Source organism: Haemorhous mexicanus, chromosome 13 (genome assembly GCF_027477595.1).
Source record: "Haemorhous mexicanus isolate bHaeMex1 chromosome 13, bHaeMex1.pri, whole genome shotgun sequence".
In the NCBI taxonomy this organism is placed as follows: Eukaryota; Metazoa; Chordata; class Aves; order Passeriformes; family Fringillidae; genus Haemorhous; species Haemorhous mexicanus.
The window spans coordinates 4,860,272-4,879,247 of NC_082353.1; the positions used below are offsets into that span (position 1 = coordinate 4,860,272).

An 18,976-nucleotide genomic window follows, 5' to 3' on the forward strand; every position below is an offset into this window, starting at 1 on the left:
CTTAAGTTCAGTTCTCCAGCAAAATCCTTTCTCACCTCCTGGAGACACAATATTGATAAATTCTTTGTTTTGTTTCTTTCCACATCATGGCTTGTTTTGTTTTCTACCCATGGCAGCTTCTGCATTCCAATAGTTTTCATCCCAACTGCAGCACCTCCATCCCAATAACAGAGGTTTTTACAGCAATAAGGAATTGATGCCACTTCCAGTTGGGCTTCTACACAATTGCTTTGCACTTGTGAATCCAAGCAGATGCTCCAGAAACCCTGGCTTTGCCCAAGCCTCAGAAGTCTGCAGAGGGTTCAAACCTCAGCAATGTCCACTGCTGTATCCATGGGGACACAAGGCTGGGTTTACATTTCCCAGCACAAGGAAACCAATGGTTTCACATCAGCTGACAAGACTGAGAGTTTGACTTGGTGGAGGATCAAAGAGCCACCACAAGCTAATGCTGGTCTGAAGCCAAGCAGCACAAACATCTGCTCCAGTGAAGTGGCACCTGGGGACACACCGTCACTGTAAATATTTAACCAGCCAAACCCCCAGTGTTTGCAACAGTAGAGCACCAAGTGGAAACTCCTGCTGCCCAGCATCTCCAAGGCTTGTCACATGCACACTGTGCCATGGGAGAAGCACTGATAAATAACCCAGAGGTCACGTTTAATAGCAGTGGAGAGAGGAGAAGGAACCCCATCATGAGACTGTGACCAACACTAGGCACCAATAAGCTGCTACATCACATTATAACCAAGGGGCACCAGCCCAGAATTCTGCAATAACCTGATGTCTGCTCCACTCAGACCCTCTGCTCTTCACCTGCACCTCTCCCAGCCAGACACAGATAATCACAGATATATAAAGATACAGCTAGAAAGTGTCTTAAATCAGCTTTTAACCTGCTAAAACAGATCACAGTACAACTGTCAGCAAAAGGTTTGCACTGTTCTGCAAGTGGACTGAGTGACCTTCATTTGTAGAGATCCATTCATATCCATTCTTCCAGGAGACAATTACAGGAAATCTTACAAGCACAAAACCTCATTTCTAGCAGCTTAATAAAATTCCCAGGAAGCCAGCAGAGAAGATGAAATCCAAGTGTTGAGTACTTCCAGGACATGATCTCAAACTTGCTAGTTTTCAAACACCACCAACTGAGCACTCTGAGAAGCTGCTGGAAAACTTCCGTGTAATCTAATATTCCCTGGCTCGATTACAGCCAGAACATGAGAAGGCTGCTGCGAGAAGGGGACAGCAGCTAAAGGACTCCATCTGCCAACCCATCCGTGCTCTCTCCCTCTGCCATCCCCTGGGGTCTGGGAGAGAATCCCACCGTGGACATTTCTGCCATTGGCCATATCAGGGTTCACAGGACAGCACTGGAATATGCTGGTGGGTCTCAGTTCTCACCTTCTCCTCAGAGATAATAACAACATCCTAACTGCTCATTCTCTGTACTCCACTGAGGGGATGGTCTTTGCATCTTACATACTACTGAAGCCATATCAGAAGACTGGAGTGAGAACTCTAAACCACCTGAAAATGTACCTGTTTCCTGCCATTTCCACACAACTCCACAAGAAGCCAGGCGACTCCCTGTGACTGTTGTCATCTGCTGTCCTCCATCTGGCATTTGCCACCTCATTATAACTTCCCATTAACACATACAGAGCCTTCAACTTCGACACTGATCATCTCCGCAGCTCCCTACATCTTTCTTCATCTCCTTAACTTCCCTTCACATATCACCTCCTAATTCTGAAAATTAAGTTTTACACAGTTACTGAATTAGTACCATTACCTGATGGCACCAAATGGTAGCTTGACCTGATGATCAGTTTGTAGTAACTTACGTGCACTTTACTGACTGTTTCCAGCTCTGATGAACATACATTCTTCTAGCAGGGGAAGATAATAAAAAGCAACTTCAGCGAAAACTCCATTACTTCAGTTAATTGGTTCAAGAGACAGAAATGAAGCAGTCAGCTGCTTCACATTTTCTCAGAGCCTTTTGGAAAGCTTTCAGGTTAATGATTAGGAGCTGCAATGAAGAGCCATTGTCTAATAGAGCTTTTAAAAGCAGAAAAAAATACTAAAGCAACAATTCCAGGATGAATTAGCAAATTTGGAAATGCAAAAACTGAATTTGCACTGTAATACTTCTAAATAAAAGAAGATGGCATGGATTCACCCTGCTGCTCTCAGACAACTGCAGAAGCTCCACCACCAACTCAACACAAATTAAAAACAACCAGGGAAGGCCTCTTCCAGCATTTCAGCTCTGCTCACTTCCATAGCAGGAGAGCTAGGGTTGATGACAGAACACAGAGAGATGCTAACCCTTATTTTATACATTTAATCTGAAGAACACTTTGGTTTATACTTCCTTTTGCTACAGTTCTGGAGAATAAAGTCCATCCTTTAAAGAGGAAGGACCCACAGGTCCTGAGCTGATGTCCTACTGCCCACAACAGCAGTATCACCCAAAGGATTTCTCTCTTCCTGGTGTCACCCAGCAGAAGAAATCCTAACATATGAACAAAAGCTGAGCAAAGCTGGGTAGACAACACAAGCCCCAGCTCTGGTTTCTGGTTGCTCTGCTGAGCAACTGCAGCTGCTGTGCTGAGCGCCGGGTGGGAGCACATGGGTGCCAGCGTACGCTGCACAACAGCTTTATTCAATCCTGTGCCTCCCACTCAAGGATTTGCAAAGACTTGCCTTAAAAGAGTAGGAGAAGGTGATGGCATCATTTCCATATAATTCTTCCAGTTTACTATTTCAGCAGCCCTGTAATATCTCCCCATCCACTGTGGAGGAAGCAAACAGCCCTCAGTGCTGCAGTCAGGCTGGGCACGAGGTGAGAGCAAAAACCCTCAAAATTTTGGCTACCATGGATGTAAAGGGTTTGTGTGTTCATGCAGGCAAACTCCAAGTCCCTGGTAATCACCAATATCCCCCTCAAGTCAAACCTTTAGTCAACATCCAGTGCCACGGAGCTGCTCTGACAGGATGAGACCCCGTGAAACAGAAATGGACATTCAGGAATCAATAACAGACCTCTGTGTCCCCATCACAAATGATGCACAGTCACCTTCCCTGCCTGTCAACAGAACACCACTCCCACAACCAGTGTCCACAAAACATAGCTGAGCCCACTTCCCTCTTGACACCACTGCTCTTCCACACCTCCAGGTTCCATTTTTCCTCCCCTATCCAGCATGACCCCAATCCTATTGAAATTCTCATCCCACCACATTTAGTTTGGACCCACCACATAGCTACTGCACTCATCTCATACATGGTTCACAAATGTGTCCAGCACCCTCAGACACAAAAACTTGGGTTTTCTCCAGATCACAAGCTTCCCTAAGGCAGAAAGAATATCATTAGATACTTTCAGCTCTATACAGTCTCTAGAAGACTACACACAGGGACAGTTTCAGTTCTTCTCTCAGACCAATACACCCCGTGTTGCTTCAAGAGGAAAGCATTTTGCCACAGAAAAAGAACTATACTGAATGAAGGCAGTGACTGACAGTAAGTACCAAAACACCATGGCTTGGCCCAAGAGTACAGATCAGAAATCTCTCCCCCTGCACAAGATTCCAGAGAGGCCAAGGAAGACTCTAGACACCCAGAACAGCTTAGCTATGCACCAGCTCTATTTCTGCCTGTGAGATGAAGTAACAGCAACTTGGATTACGATTTTAATCTGAAACAGGGCAGTAACTGGGCAAGACCAGACCAGCTCAGAAAATATTTATTCAGCAGCAACACAAGCTCACACAAGCACTGGCTCCCAGACTTGCCACTGGAGTCAGTAAAGGGAGCAAGAGTGACCAGACACAGGAACTGACTGGGTAAAGGGGGTGGCAGGTTTATTTTAACACAGACAGGATCACTGTGTCACCAGACAGCTGAGCTGGAACAACCTGGACAACAGGGACTTGCTTCCAAGAGATCTATTTGTCTCAGTCTGCCAAAAGCCATGTGTCAGGCACGTTAAAGCTGGATATTCCCATATCAACAGACCCCCAAATCTTCTTTTCCCAAAGACTCTAAAGCATATTGGGGTATACTTTGATGCCAGGTACAGTCAAAGGTCCCACTTTTTTTCTCCATTATCTCACCAGCTATGAAGAGCAGGCCCTCACCCTCTACACCCCAATGTCTGGGGTCTGTACTTACCTAGCCTACCAAACACCAGATCCTGATAGTTAACTGTGGGAATACTGCCAGTATCTGCTACCAACTGTCCTCAATGGAGCCACGTGAGCCTGACAGAAACACACTTTTTTATTAAGGTCTTTTATTAGTCAACGTTGGAAAGACTGGAAGTGGCATATGTCAGGCCAGCTACCCATCAAGCTGATAAAAGGAAACAACCCAAAGCACATTTTTCATGTGCTGTCTTCAGTGACTCAACTCCTGAATGAACTGTGCATTTCTGGGAGAAGGCACAGGTCTGCTGATGGGAGCTCCAGAAACTGGAAACTGTCCTGTTTGCAGGCAGAAATGGATGTTAAAGGAATAAAGCTGAAAGATGAACTGTACATCTGCTTTCTTCCTTTGCATCATTTTGTACAAGTCTTCTGGAGTCTCAAAAAAGCTTTCCCTGCTCTTTTCCCTCACTCCAATACGTATTGGTACATTGACTCAGCTCTTTCACCACCATGTGCACAGCCAGGGCCTGGACCAGAGCCAGAGGCACCCAAAGGGCTGTATCCACATCCTGGGATTTATAAATCTGGAGACTGGCACTGTTCCTCCACACCAGGGAGGAAAACTGCTGGCTCTGCTGGCTCCTTCCTCCAGCAGCTCATGCAGTATAAAGAACAGGCACCTCAGCTCTGGCCAGGGAATGATTTCCCAGGTAACAGCACCCAGCATTTCATGGATTTTGCACACCTTTAGCACAACAGAACTTCGCTTTTGCTGCTTTAAGCACATCCAGAGGCATCACCCAGAGCAGGGCAGTGTTAGGAGGCTACTATGAGCAGATGAGTGGAGGAAGTATCAGAAGCAACTTGAAGAAATAATAATACCATGGTATACTTGAAATGGTTAGAAGAAATCAGACAAACTCTAGGAGGATGAAGGTATTTTTCTAATACTCAGAAACATCACAGCTGCATTGGGAAGGGTAAATTCACAGTAACTTGTGGATTTTTTTCCACAGCCTATTTCCACGGCAGATCTGTCTCCAGGGTCAAACATGTGCCATGAAAAATCCCAGAAAATCAATTAGTTGAACTTTTATAAGTTCTCAGCAAAGGGCTCCCAAATTGTCCTTTCAGATGATGATTACAGGGTGTCCCCTCTTCAGAAAGTGTGCAAGCAGAGGATCAGCCTCCAAGGATGTTCAGCATCAATGTGTCCCTCAAACACTGCTGGTTATGTCTCAGGTTTTGGGTGATCTGACCTGCTTTTGTTCCTGGGCACTGCTGGAGAACACCTATCACAGGGTGCTTGGGCATAAAGACACATGAGTTGTTTAGTACAGAAGATATAATCCAGCCAAACTCTGTACCACCTCAAGACAGCCACTGTTGATTCCTTAAGATCACAGGATAACCTGACAGTGGACAGACAAATGCCCAGAAATCAGAGTCCTCAGACTCACAGGTATTTGGGGGAAATAACTCACCATGCAAAAATCTCACAGTAACATGCCTGTGCAGCCTGTCCTGAGTCCTGACTTCCAGTTCAGAACATTATAATTAACATTTTCCAACAAATATACAGACAGGAAAAAGAAAATGGGAAGGTATGATAACTCCTTCCACGAGCACAATGAGGTGGCACCCAGAAACTCCTGCAAGTTAAAGATCTACCAATGTAAGTAAACAAAAGCCATCCCAATGAATAACTTCTCTCATGGCAATGGCCAGGTTACCTCAAAAATATTTGGATACATAGTCACTGGTGGCATGCAAGTGTTAACCCCTTCATCAACAGCATGACTACTGAGAAAAAAAGGCTTGGCACAAGAATTTTTAGCCAGGGATGATTTACATGAGTATTTTTGGAGAAAAGAAAATCCTTAACACTTTTCTAGCTTCTCTTTCTCCTCTAGGCCCTAGTGAGGTGAGCACTCTGTACTTTTCTTCAGCTCTCTATCCTTCAGTGCTTCTGATTTTGTCCCTTCTTCAAAGGAACACCCACTTTTATGACCCATTCCCTCTTCACTGGGGCAAAGAGGAAGTCTTCCCACTGCACAGAAGCAGCACCACACTCCACAGTATTTTAGGAAAGAAAAAACCACATTCCTCAGGGTGATTTCATCTCCCTATCACAGGCAAAATATGTTTTAAACACCCAGTGTTACCCTGACAAACAGGCAGGAAATCCATTCTAGTGATGCCTATGCCTTAGTCTGCAACTCTCAAGCAAGAAAAAAAAAAAAAATTAGCCATCTTAAGAAACTCTTTAGGCCCAGGAAGCCACTGCCAATGCAGCAGTGGCTTGGGGATGTAATCTTTGGCAGCATCTTGACACTGGCAGCAGCCCCAGCGCAGATGTGGTTGTGGCTTGTACCACTTCCCTGCAAAAAGCAGCTTTACCTGCAAAAGCACTTTGTTCTGCTGGCACAACCTGCATCTGCACTTGGAAAACCTGCCAGCATCCTTTTCCCAACAAGCCTCTTCTAGCTGGGATCATTTTTTAATGATGACTTTGCAGTTTATTTACCACACTCTGCTCATTTATTCTTACTTAGTTTTACAGCCAACAAAACACAGCCCTGGCAACACGTTATTTTATAAGCCGGGATTTCCGCTACAAGAAGTAATTTTGTCTCTTCATACCCCAAAACGTTTTCCTCCGAGGGTTCTGCAAAAGCCACCTGTGAAGAAAAGATATTCTGGAGGCATGAGGAGTTTAGCAATCACTTGTTCACTCTTGTTCCCAACAAGATATACCTCAAAGTCTAACTGCAGTCTCTAATTGCTGCAGGTATTTTTAACCAGCTACCTGAGCTCCCTCGAGTTAAGAGAAAATAGTATGGTGGGATCTGATACAAAAATAGCAGAACACAACTCACACAGCAATGGGGGAGAATGGGAAACCTCCAGTGTTTTCATCATTTTCTCATTTAAGGGCTTTAAAGACCTGCCCTCATGTTATCAGAAGCATTTCTACAGCTGTTGAGTCAAACCAGCAAGGAGGTGCAGATTCCCTATCTCTATTCCCTTCTGGTAGGGAATGGAAACAAACCTGGACATGCAATTTTGTATTTGATGGGACTCCACACTAGCTGACAAGGATATCCCTTGTTCCTCTGCCATTAAAATATTACTGCCATCAAGACATTGGGCTTCTGCAAGAGGAAAACCCCACCTAATCAGCCCTGCCTTGTAACTGCTGTGCAGGGCAGCAAGAGGAATAATTACACTAATGACTGGTGAATAATTGAGTGCACTGAACAGGCTGGCACCCAGCCTCCTCCAAATCCCAGGGCTGCCTGCAGAAACACCCTGGCAAAGGACAGCAGGGAATTACACCAGGCACACGAGAGTGACACAGAACCCAAACACCCTCCCCGCAGAGAGTTTCAGTATCCACCATCCCTAAAGGGAACTCCAAGTCCTTGCACTGCTCCCCTCCTAGAAGTTATCATCCCAGCCAGAAATGGTTTTGTGCACATTTTCAAGCATCAACTTCAGCTCTATTAATAATACAAATAAGGACATTTCAAGCATGTCATATTATCAAGTAAAATAAAGAGACTGGTTATTACAGAGCAACCTAATGCATATCTAAAATGTGTATAAATCAAAGAGTATCACCTTAATTTGCCCAGATGGCTTTTCAGTCATTGCAGAAGTATTACAAACTATCAAAACAAAGACATCTAACACATTATTTCATCAGATCTTCACAGTGCACAGAAATTGTTAATTTTTTTTATTGAATTGTTATTTTATATTATAGTTATTTTCATCTATGCACACTAGGTGAGATTTTACTCCAAGGACCTTCCAGTTTACACTGTTGCTCCCAGAGGAAAAATTACACTGCTAACTAAGAGCTGGAATGTTGCTCTTCCTCCCTTTTTATTAAAAAGCTGCTGTTCTGCTGAGTTTTAATACACATTGTTTAACAAAGCTCCTGCTCTGGAATCCGACCTCAAGACGTGGCTCTCCCACACTCTTCACACCATCCCTTTTACTCCCTATTTCTCAAATGCTAGATGACTAGGTTAAAGATAACTAGGAGTTAACTCAGTCTTAAGTTTCTCTTCCCACACAGGAAAGCTCATTGCAAGGGAGACTGCTTATTCATGTGAGTCCTCCTGGTTTCCCCTAATCCCTCTCCACATTTCTGTCTGCCAGACAAAGGAATGCTGATTGCATTTGTGTTCTGTTGCACAAGAAATTTGTGTTCTGTTGCACAAGAACACACCAAGCCCACAGTTAGCAGCTGTAGAGAGTATCAAAATTTTGAAAAACTCTCCAGAGCTCTTTCCAAAGTTAAATATGCATTTCTAACTAGATGTGCACACAAAATAGACCACAGAAATGTGGAGGTATGGATGCACATCCATTTGTTTGGCTGACAGAGTTGAACAATTCAAACACCATCACTTCTGGCACCTGGAACAAAGCAGCTGCTCATGGGGTCAGAGGGCTGAGCAAGAAGAGCAGAGGAGACACTTTTAACTGGAAAGTTCCCTGATCCCCTGCATTCTACAGCCCTGCAAACAACTGTATCCAGGCAGCCAGGGAATGGGAACTGTCCAAGACCAATAACCATGTAACCACAGCTCTGCTGTGGGTGCACCTGTCTGTACATCCCAAAAAGCACCACTGGGGATGAGTGTCAGACACTCAAACACCAGAATGGTTTGAGTGAGCTGGTGTTTGAAGCTAACCAAGCCCATCCCAAGTGCCCCAACTCCAAGACCCAAAGGCAAACCCCAAAGAAGTGACCCGGAGTGAAGCACTGCACTGTCACTACCACACCAGGTCCACACACCCATCAAAGCAAGCACAGGACAGTATAAACAGCCATGTCCTGCTGTGAGTTTTACACAAGGGTGTTGTTCAACTAGCAGCTCCTTCCTCTGTGGTTCTGGAAGTGTTTTGCTGAAGAAAACAGCAAAAAAACACCCTTTGCAGGGCAGCACCCAACACGATCCTTTAGAGGTTGACCCAGTCACGAACACCAGGCAGGAAATAGGAACCTTCAGAACCACTTCATATTTTCATTTCTTTACCTTGGAAGAAACTCTCTTCAGGCTGCCTCCTTAATAAGAATTGCAAATATTAGTTTAAAAAGAAAATCGTTGAACTAACTCTCAAAGAAGTCAGTTATTTTGGCATTTGGCTACTTTTAGAAGCAATTATACAGATTCTTCTGGTTCTACTAAGTTTTTACTGTGTCTTCTCCACTTTGAGAGGACTAACTGTAGAGCCCAAGTAGAACTCTTTTGAGCAGGAACTCCTACTCTATCCTGATTATCTGCTGGGAAACAGAGTTTAGAGTCGGCATCCCTCATCTGGTGAAACCACTGCAACAATCACAGACAATTTTTCTGAAGGACTGCAAAGGCAATAAGCAAATATCCAAGCTCTTAATTTCAAACATTGGGATTATCTTCCTTCAGCTCTCAAATTCCTCAAATCACAAAGCAATGAAAGCTTCATCTGTTGTGAATTAAAATGCACATGACAAGGCCTATTTGTGGTGCCACAGTACATGGAGAATCCCTCCCCTCAGACCAGGAAGCCTTTCACACCTCCACGCTTAAGACACAAGCACGGTCCCACAAGACCTAATTTTGAAGCAGATGGCCAAGACATCATCCTTGCACTGCTTGTCCCTGGAAACAAGAGGTGTCACATGGTGCTCTAGCATATTAGTTTTTAACCAAGGAAGATACAAAACAAAAAAGGAATGTTTTAGAAAGACTGAGAAGAAGTACCTACATATGCCAGTAAGTGGCCACCACTGGAAACCACCAGGAGAAGATCAAGAAGCCCAGCTTTAGGTAGGTTGTATGCTCAATTACTACCAAATTACAGCCAAGAGCCACCTGCTGTCAGGGCTCTCAGCTACTGCCCTGTCCCCAACAGCTGCATTTGGCTCCTCTCCCAAACACATCCACAAAGCACCACAAGCTTTGGCCGTCACACGGATTGCCTGCTGCAGCCTGGCAACAAGGACAGACACCACACCACGGCCATGGAGAAGCTGTGCTCTCCTCCCCAGCTCTCTGGGCTCCATGCTTCTCCAGAGGGAGGACACCATGGGGGGACACATCCCTCCAAAGTCAAATCTTTGTTTCTCCTGTTTAACTAAGCAGTGGCAATGCCTGTCAGCTCTGTGCTGCACCAGCTCCCAAAAGTTGCCCAAAACTCAAGGCAAGACTGGTGGCAATGCTAAAATGCACCACAACCACCCAAGAGGCTTTCACAAGGGCTTACTCACTTCTTCCAAGTGACTTTGATGCTGTCAAAAGCTATCTGCGTCAGGTTTTGGATCTGAAATGATTCCCAACATCTGGAATAAGTTCTCAGTCTTTAAAAACAAGGAAAAGGCTCAATGCCAATGGTTCTGTTTGAGTGTTGTGTATGGAGAGTGGCTCAAACCCTCACCACAGTGAGCTGCTCTGAGTACCAGAGATAATGACCTGGCATTGCTACACCACCAGAACAAGGGATCACTCCTGCAAGAGCCTCTGCACTTACATGGGCATTCCAAATTTGGGAAAGGAACACACCTGTGAAGTACAAACTCAGTTATACCTGAAACAACTACTGAGGGAAGCTCTGGATGGCAGTTTTCAAAGCATTTGTTTGAACAGTGTTTCCATCACAGCCCAAGATCAAAAGCTAAGAGCAAAGCAAGGAATTCCATACAAGCCAAGCTCAAGGTTTCCAACACTCCCAACACCAAACACCCAGAATGGTGAAGATCCTAAAACATTATCAGCATTTCCATTATCAAATTTCAAATGATTTTTCCCCACCTGAATGCCTCATCCCCTCACAGCCTCCTGCACCAACATCCCCCACAAAGCCAGCAGCCCTCTCCCAAACCTCAGGCATCTGTACTCTGGGCTGTGCTCAAATGCACCATTTGGCATTACTGAGCAGCTACAAACCCTCCCAAGGTGTTTTACCATAAACAAGGCTGCAATTTCCTTGCAGTTGCTGCAGCTACTAAATTACTTGATGAATTCAGCAGTATTAAGCACTTGTATGCACCCAACGGCCTCCAAACATCCTCTGTGGCTGTCAGGGGTTCAGCACAGCCAGCCACAAAGAGAAAACACTGCTTGCAATACTCAGAACCTGATAATTACAGAAGTACCAGAAATCTGGAGGAACCTGGAGTTTGGGACTGAGCTATGTCAAAAGGACTTCCAGCCTTCTCAGTTACAGACAAATTCAAGGTTCTTTTCCCAGTTAACCAGCTCTCCTAAACAGCAGAATGAGTTGCTACCTTCTCCAGAAAAAAAAAAGGCTCCTACAAAGAAATTCTGGATGAAAACATTGACTTGCTATTAAAACAAGTACAACGTAGAGATCAACCATCACTTCCTTCAATTACCACACCTGACACCAACAGCAGAACCACATTCTCATTTGCTTCATTAACGGAGTAAAGGGGAAGAGAAATTAGCTTAGAAATAGAAAACTGAAAACCATTCAACAGGTGCCAAAGACACAGGACTGCCCAACATTTCCAAAGGGCATTGGAGCTTTGGGGTTTATTTGCTGTTAGAAACTTGAACTCGTGCAAGGTTAAAACTAAGGGGTCAGAGCTTGGGACAAGTATAAAAGGGGAATCCATGTTTTTGTTTTTAATGGTGCTTTAATCTAGAAATACCTCATTTTGCATCAACTGCAGTCTCACAGCTTCCACTTCATAGCAGAAACAACCCTTCTACTTTGCACAGCAGGGATGGTCCTGCTCACTGAAATTAAACCCACAGGGAATAGCAACAACTGCATTTACTGTTTAGTTTTAGCCTTCTGGAAATAAACATTTAAAAGTAGCTAAAAAAAAAAATTAGTGTTTTCAGTTTCACTTTGAAACATCCCAGAACACATTGATTCCCATCTGCAACCCAAGGCCTCTAAGGAAAAGGCTGTCTTGCTGTGATTTTGGGAAAACTACATTGAGACAGCATCAAATGTTTTTACATGTGGCCAACCATGAGATTTGCATTTGGCCTAACAGAAACATAAAGCACAAAGCAAATGGGTCATATTTAAGTACTAAGTTGAAATTCCCCTGGAGACTTAAGAAGAATTTTCTACCTGGTAATGCTGAAATTTAAAGTAATATTAAAAAAAATTCTATTATACTCAGAATTACATGTCTTGGCAGTCAGGAACAGACACCATGTCATTTCCAAAAGCTTTGGAGTGATTGCTTACACAAGATTCCAGGAATGCTTTGTCACAATGAAGTTTATTCCATTCCTTAGAAATATTAAAGGCATTCCTACCATAATGAAACACCTTATAAACACCACGTGACAGAAACATGGGGTTTAACAAAGCATTTCCTCCCAGCATCATAACATTCAGGCCCCTGACATGAATTTTATTATCAAATAAGTAACCACATGAGGAGGTTTGTTAATGCACCTTGGGCTGTGAGAGGACCCGGATGGAAGCAGCACCAGCCTCCAGTGCTTCCACCCACAGACTCCCACCTAATGCTTGTCAGGCAGCTCCAAGCACTCCCAATTTCCAAGATGTCATCTTCAGCATTAAATACAGCTTTAAGCACGACCCTGTACTACAAGCAGCAATTCCTGTTGCTCACTGGCAAGTCATCCCTGTTTTGGGCAATACCTTTGCAATGTAGTGCCCACAGTATGCTCAATTACACCAGTACTGGGAAGATTTCCTAAGTTCTGCCTGAAAATCAGGACGTTTTGTCCAGGCAAGTGAAGCCACTGTTTTACAAGACCCCCTCCTGTAACAATGGGTTTGCACTTGTCATCACAGAGCTCTATTTAACCAGGGCTGTGAACTGCTGGGGCCTCTGGGAAAAGCCATCCCTCAACAAAGATGGGTTTTTAACTCCTGAGTGGTCTGAGGTTTGGGCATATTTTAATGGCAAAGCTTCTACCAGCAAGGACCTCACCTTGCTTCCAAAGAAGTCATCCAGCTCTATCATGTAAATGAGAAACCCGTACTTGCTGCAAATGCTCTGATGTTACATCTGATCCGGTCTGCTCTAAAAAATCTAATTTAAAGGCTAATTTAATCAAAAGAAAAGGTATTTTTGAGGTAGACTAAGTTTTGTTGGATCTGGGAATGCCACATCCTTCCAGAGAAAGCTCAGGTGTGAAGCTCAACATGCTCACAATCATGCAGGCCAGGCACAACACCCAGCCACATCCAGGATCCTGATCCCTGCTGAGGGGTGGGGAAAGAAAACAAGAGGCTCGACTCCTTTTTCTGCCACCTCACAGCTTCATCCCAGTATTTCCAAGACCTCAACATTACAAAGTCCTGGAAGAATGAATATGGTCAGTGACATCACAACAATGTCATTGCAATGCTCCAGAAAAAGGCAGGCAAAAAGGGGAAATTAATCCCACCTGGTAATACTGGAATTGCACAAGGTTGCAACAAAGCAAGGAGAACACTGGGCCAAGCCAGGCTACAGAGAAACATCATGTGCTTTACTCAGAGCAGAAATAAATATGCCATTCTAAACATTTTTCAAGTTTATTTTCAGAAAAAATCTACAGCAAAAATGGAAATAGCAATCTGATATAAAAAAAAAATTTAAAAAAAAGAAGTGGCAGTGGATTATTTGGACAAAAGTTCAGAGAGGAAAAATATGAGGAAGACATTCAACTGTGGGAAAATACCTTTGGGAAGAGAAGCCTTTTGTTCCACAGCACCTCTCTGTCTAGGTTTTTACAGTACCCTGCTAACTTATTCTGCCAGCAGCTGGAAAACCACCAGAAATCCGCCTGTTTACTTAGACAACTAAAATTCCAAATACCATGGCAAATGGCTCTCTGCTTCACCTAATCACAGGGAGAGGATGGGAGGAATACTCAAGTCTCAGCCAACCAAGAGCACAAGGTTAAGGGGTTATTCATACCCCTATTTTTGCATTTGGAGAGCAAGGGGAATTCTTGTTGTGCGACACATCAAGACAAATCAGATTATGAGCATAAGTGCCAAATACTGTACAAAACCCACCATCAAACACCTGAAATCCTGCTTATGCTCAGACAAGAAAGAGCAAGTGTAAAATATTCTGAATATCTGAGACGTTCTGAAACCTGCCTGGGTCACTGCAGGTTCAGTGGCTTTAGGGAGGCCAAGTGATAAGAGTTTGGCACTGAGCAGATGTCTCCAAAAGCCCGTTCCACACTAAGGGGTGAATCACAGGCTCTTGGAACAGCAACTTAGCCACAAGTTAGCTCCTACTTCTGCAAAGTCTCCATCAGATCAAATCCCTGCCCTGAAAAGTTCATGTTTTTTCTTACACAGCTTGTATTTGGAAATGATCAAATGGATGGGAGAAAAAATTTAATTTAGACCCTTCAACTATAGCCCTGTCAGCTAATAACTGCTTAAATTGAGTGTTTTAATATAGAGTTCCACCTGTCATGGCTCAGATACCTCCTTGCAAATACTCTGTGGCTCCCCGTTCCATTTTCCTTTCGCTGCAGCTGCAAAACAAAACCCCATTTATACCTTACACTTGATCATTAAAAAAAAAAAAAAATCACTCACTAGAGAGCACAAGACCCACAGCTGAAGTTTTCAGGCTGCACATTACATCTCCCTTGAACAAGTAAGTTCAAAGCATTCAAAAATGTAACCACAACCATCACTGTTTGCTACCAAGAACCCACGGCAGACACACACAGACCAAAGCCATCCACTACTTGACTGGAACAAGTGAATCACAGCTCAGCAACTGAGGATCCGCAGCAGGATCCCGAACCAATGTGACTCCAGAAAAGGTTTACTGAACCAGAAAAGCAGCAGCAGCAATCCTGGTTGGGTGCCAAACACAAGGAAAATAAACAGAAGAGAGCCCTGGAAGATTTCACCAGCAGCCACAGGAGTGAGGATGAGCAAATCCTGAAGCATCGGCCAAAGTACCTCAGAAGAGCACAGAAATGTGATGGCAGGAAGCTGGCATTTAACAGCCATCCTCAGCAACTGAGAGCTTTCCTACCCTCTCCTGATGCATTCCAGGACCTAAGCTGGTTTTGGGCCCCGAGTTTACCCATGATATTCTCAACAGACAGACTTTGTGCACCCTGCTCTGCTAAAGCAGGAGGAACTACTGCAAACCCCAGGCAGTAAATGGAGCTGGAGAGCAGCCTCGGGAAGGTCGGGGGGTGGTTCTGCAGAGCCCAGCAGAGGGTCAGGCCTCCCGCTGCCACCCCGGGGATGGGGCAGAACAAGGGGCTCTTCACCTCAACCCATTTCTCTCCACTATTTCTGCAACTCACAGGTCGAGCACACAAGTCAAACAGCTTCAGGGTGGTGTAAGAGGGGGGCAAATCAGCTCAGACCAGCAACCAGGACCTTCTCTAACAAATTAGTTCACAAAGAACATGCAGGTGAGTCCACCAGCCAGGTCTGGAAAATGCAGGAGCAGGAAAACTCACAGCTCTTCACTGGCAGCAACTTTTCCACCACTTGTCTTATGCAAAGATAAGGAGTATGTCAGAGTCTGATCAATACAAACAGAATGGTCCATGACTTTTGCAATCTTAATCATTAAACACAGACTCACTATTTTAATGGCTATTTGAAAGAGTAAAAAGCTGAAGGTCCCAACTGTTCGCATGTCTGCCTGCCAACTGTTTCCCTGCCTACATCAGGATCAATAACTGGGAGCAAAGAAACATCCCTGTTTAACCATGAGATCTTCTTTAACTGCAGGGTAATCAGCTAATCCGGGCAGACTCCTTTATTCAGCTTTACATGGGCAATGCTATCATTAAAGTTATAAACTTTAATTTGACTCAAGGAATGCCATTTACTAATTTAGCACGCAAATATTTTTACAGCTGTTTGCATCAAGCTCCATGTAAACTACAGGGGATTTATAGCACATAAAGCAACATTTTAAAGTTGCTGTTACAGCCACGGCAGAGCACAGGACAGTTGGAGAAAAAACATTCACTGAGACATCTCGTGTTTAAAGAGATTTACCAACACACATAACCAGTGAAACAACTGCTTTCTGGGCACTGGATCCCCCAATATTTAACATCCACACATTTCTCATGCTATTCCCGTTGGCGTACTGGATAAAGGGTAGCACTTCCTAGTGACTCCGAGTAATGGCAAAGTAAATGGGAACTAATGAAATCCCATCACCTGCAGAAAAATGAACTGCATCAGGAACTTGATGGTGAGCTGGAGCCAAACTCTGCCATGAACATTTAGAAAAGGATGCTAAACCGCTTCAATGGCTTGATTTTTTTCCCCAAAAACTTAGGACCCAAGAGATAAGACGTAGATACTTTGATCTAAAGAAGGTAGATGTTTTTTTAAACTCTATTTCAGTTTTAAAGAGACACGCTTAAAAACTGAGGATAAAAAAAGTTACGGTTGTGAAGGGATTGCTCATACCCCTCCTGGTCTGTGCTGGAAATAAACACAAGGTTCAACCTCTGTGTGTGGCGGGGGGAAGGGAAGGAAGAAGGCAACAAAACCAGAGCGGTGCCTCTCCTGGAATTCCAGGACTTGCCATGGACTCCGCGGGTTAGGGAAGGAGCTGGAGGAGCTACACCCCGCCAAACACCATGAGGACGGAGGGGAATAAAGAAAAAAAAATAGATTACAGCCCCCAGCTCGCAACCACACAAAGAAAGAGGAGCCCTTTCAGTGCCAAAGGCCTCGTTCCCGACGCTTCCACAGCAGGAAGCGAGATCCTGGCCGGGCCCGAGGGGCCTCGCGGGAGAACGGGGTGACAAGCAGCCCTCTCCACCACCAGGGTGTACCGAGAGGGGTCGTCCCCGCCGCCCCTCCAGCGTCGGAGATACCGCGTTGAGCCCCCTCCAGCCCCGGGTGTACTCAGGAGCCCCCTCCAGCCCCGGGGATACCGACAAGTGTGTGCGAAGCCCTAGCCCGCGGCGGGCCGGGCCCGGTGCCCCGCAAGAGGCCGCTGGCCCGTCCCGCCACCCCCACGCCCCTTCCCCGGTGCATCCCCCCCAAGTCCCGGCGCCGGGGGGCCGCACCTGGATGACCTCGTTGACCTCGCGGATGCACTCCACCATGTGCTGCAGGATCTGCTCGGCCGTCAGCACCTCGTAGCGATAATCCTCCTCCTGCTCGGGGCCGCCGCCGGGGCCCGGTCCGCCGCCCAGGCCGCCACCGCCGCCGCCGCCGCCGGGGCCCAGCCCGCCCGTCTCGCTGCCCAACAGCCCGTCGCGCTCCCCGCCGACGCGCAGCCCGGGCTCCACCAGCTCTACTTCGCCCAGGTCCAGATTATCGTCGGGCTCGTCTTCCTCCTCGTCCTCCTCGTCCTCCTCCGCGCCGCTGTCCTCGCTGCACTCCTCGTCCTCGTCGAACTCGTAGTTGTACCCCTCGTCCGAGTCCATGGCGAGGCGCTGAGGGAGCGGCGGCGGCTCCCGCGGCCTCCCCGCGCCCGGCCCCGCCGCCGCCGCCGTTGGCCCCGGCCCGGCCCGGCCCCGCCGCGCCTCAACCGCCGCCAACAAAGGGCCGCGGCCGCCGCGCTCCGTCACCGCGCGCCCCGCGCGTCACCGCCACCCGCCCGCGCCTGCGCGCCCGCCGCCATCTCACCCCGCCCGCCGCCGCCATCTTGGGTGCGCGACACGCCCCCACCCAGCCCCCGCCCGCCTCATGCCGGCGCCGCCATGTTGAGTGTGGCGCGGCGCCAGGGTGGGTGCGGCGGGGAACCACCGCGGAATCACCGCACCCAGTGGGGTGGAAAAGTCCTCCGAAACCATCGAGTCCAACCTGAGACCCAACACCATCCTGTCAACCAGACCACGGCGCTGAGTGCCGCGTCCAGTCCTTCCTTGGACACCTCCACGGATGGGGACTCCACTATCTCCCCATCCAGTGCCTGACAACCCTTTCCATGGAGAAATTCCTCCTGATGTCCAACCTGAGCCTCCCCTGGCACAGCTTGAGGACATCTCCTCTTGTCTTGTTTCCTGTCCCCTGGGAGCAGAGCCCAAACTCCCCAGCTGCCCCCTCCTGTCAGGGAGTTGTGCAGAGCCAGAAGGTCCCTCCTGATCCTCCTTTTCTCCAGGCTGAGCCCCCCCAGCTCTCTCAGTTGCTCCTGGTGCTACACAATATTAAGTGGTTGGAATGGACCTTAAAGCTCATCTCATTCCACCCCTGCCATGCTCAGGGACACCTTCCACTAGCCCCGGGTGCTCCAAGCCCCATCCAACCCAGCCTTGGACACTTCCAGGGATCCAGGGACAGCCACAGCTGCTCTGGGCACCCTGTGCCAGGGCCTGCCCACCCTCACAGGGAGGAATTTCTCCCCAGTTTTCCCTTTGTCAGTTGGTACGCATTACTCTGTCCTATCCTTACAGTTCCTGATGAAGCTGGGATGGTGGGGGAGCAGAAGGTTTGGGGGGTGACCAGCTTCTCCTTCTGCCCACCTGGTGATGAGACATGAGGTGGAGCTGGGGCGTGGAGCCCTCATGAAGTGTGCTGTGGGCCAAGAGTGGAGAAGACTCCCAGTGCCACCATTAAATTGAGTGGTCTCTGGCAAGCGACTTGTGAGGACAACATGATGCAACTGTGAGGGGAATGTGAGGGAAAGTTATAGGAAAATAGGTTGCACTGCCTCAAAATCAGAATAAAATTGCACTAAGACCCTCCAAGCAGAAATTCCTAATCGTTCCATGGGATAAATATGAGCCCACTGCCCCTTGGGGGACCCTGACTATGCCAGGTGGCATCTCCAAGCTTCAGTGTTGCTTTCTGGTCTGTGAAGATGGTACTACCTGGGTTTTCACTGGTGCCAGGCTTGATTCCCTTTA

General features: G+C 46.6%; 1 protein-coding gene across 1 annotated transcript in view; it reads right to left on the bottom strand.

Moving 5' to 3' along the window:
* The window catches only part of ARIH1 (ariadne RBR E3 ubiquitin protein ligase 1), a 51,605-nt gene extending 33,974 nt beyond the window's left edge, over positions 1–17,631 (bottom strand). Inside the window, exon 1 of the mRNA XM_059857991.1 lies at positions 17,192–17,631. Coding sequence (XP_059713974.1) covers positions 17,192–17,554 — 363 coding nt within the window. The 5' untranslated portion in view covers positions 17,555–17,631. The remainder of the gene's footprint in view (positions 1–17,191) is intronic.
* Between the last annotated feature and the right edge of the window lie 1,345 nt (positions 17,632–18,976).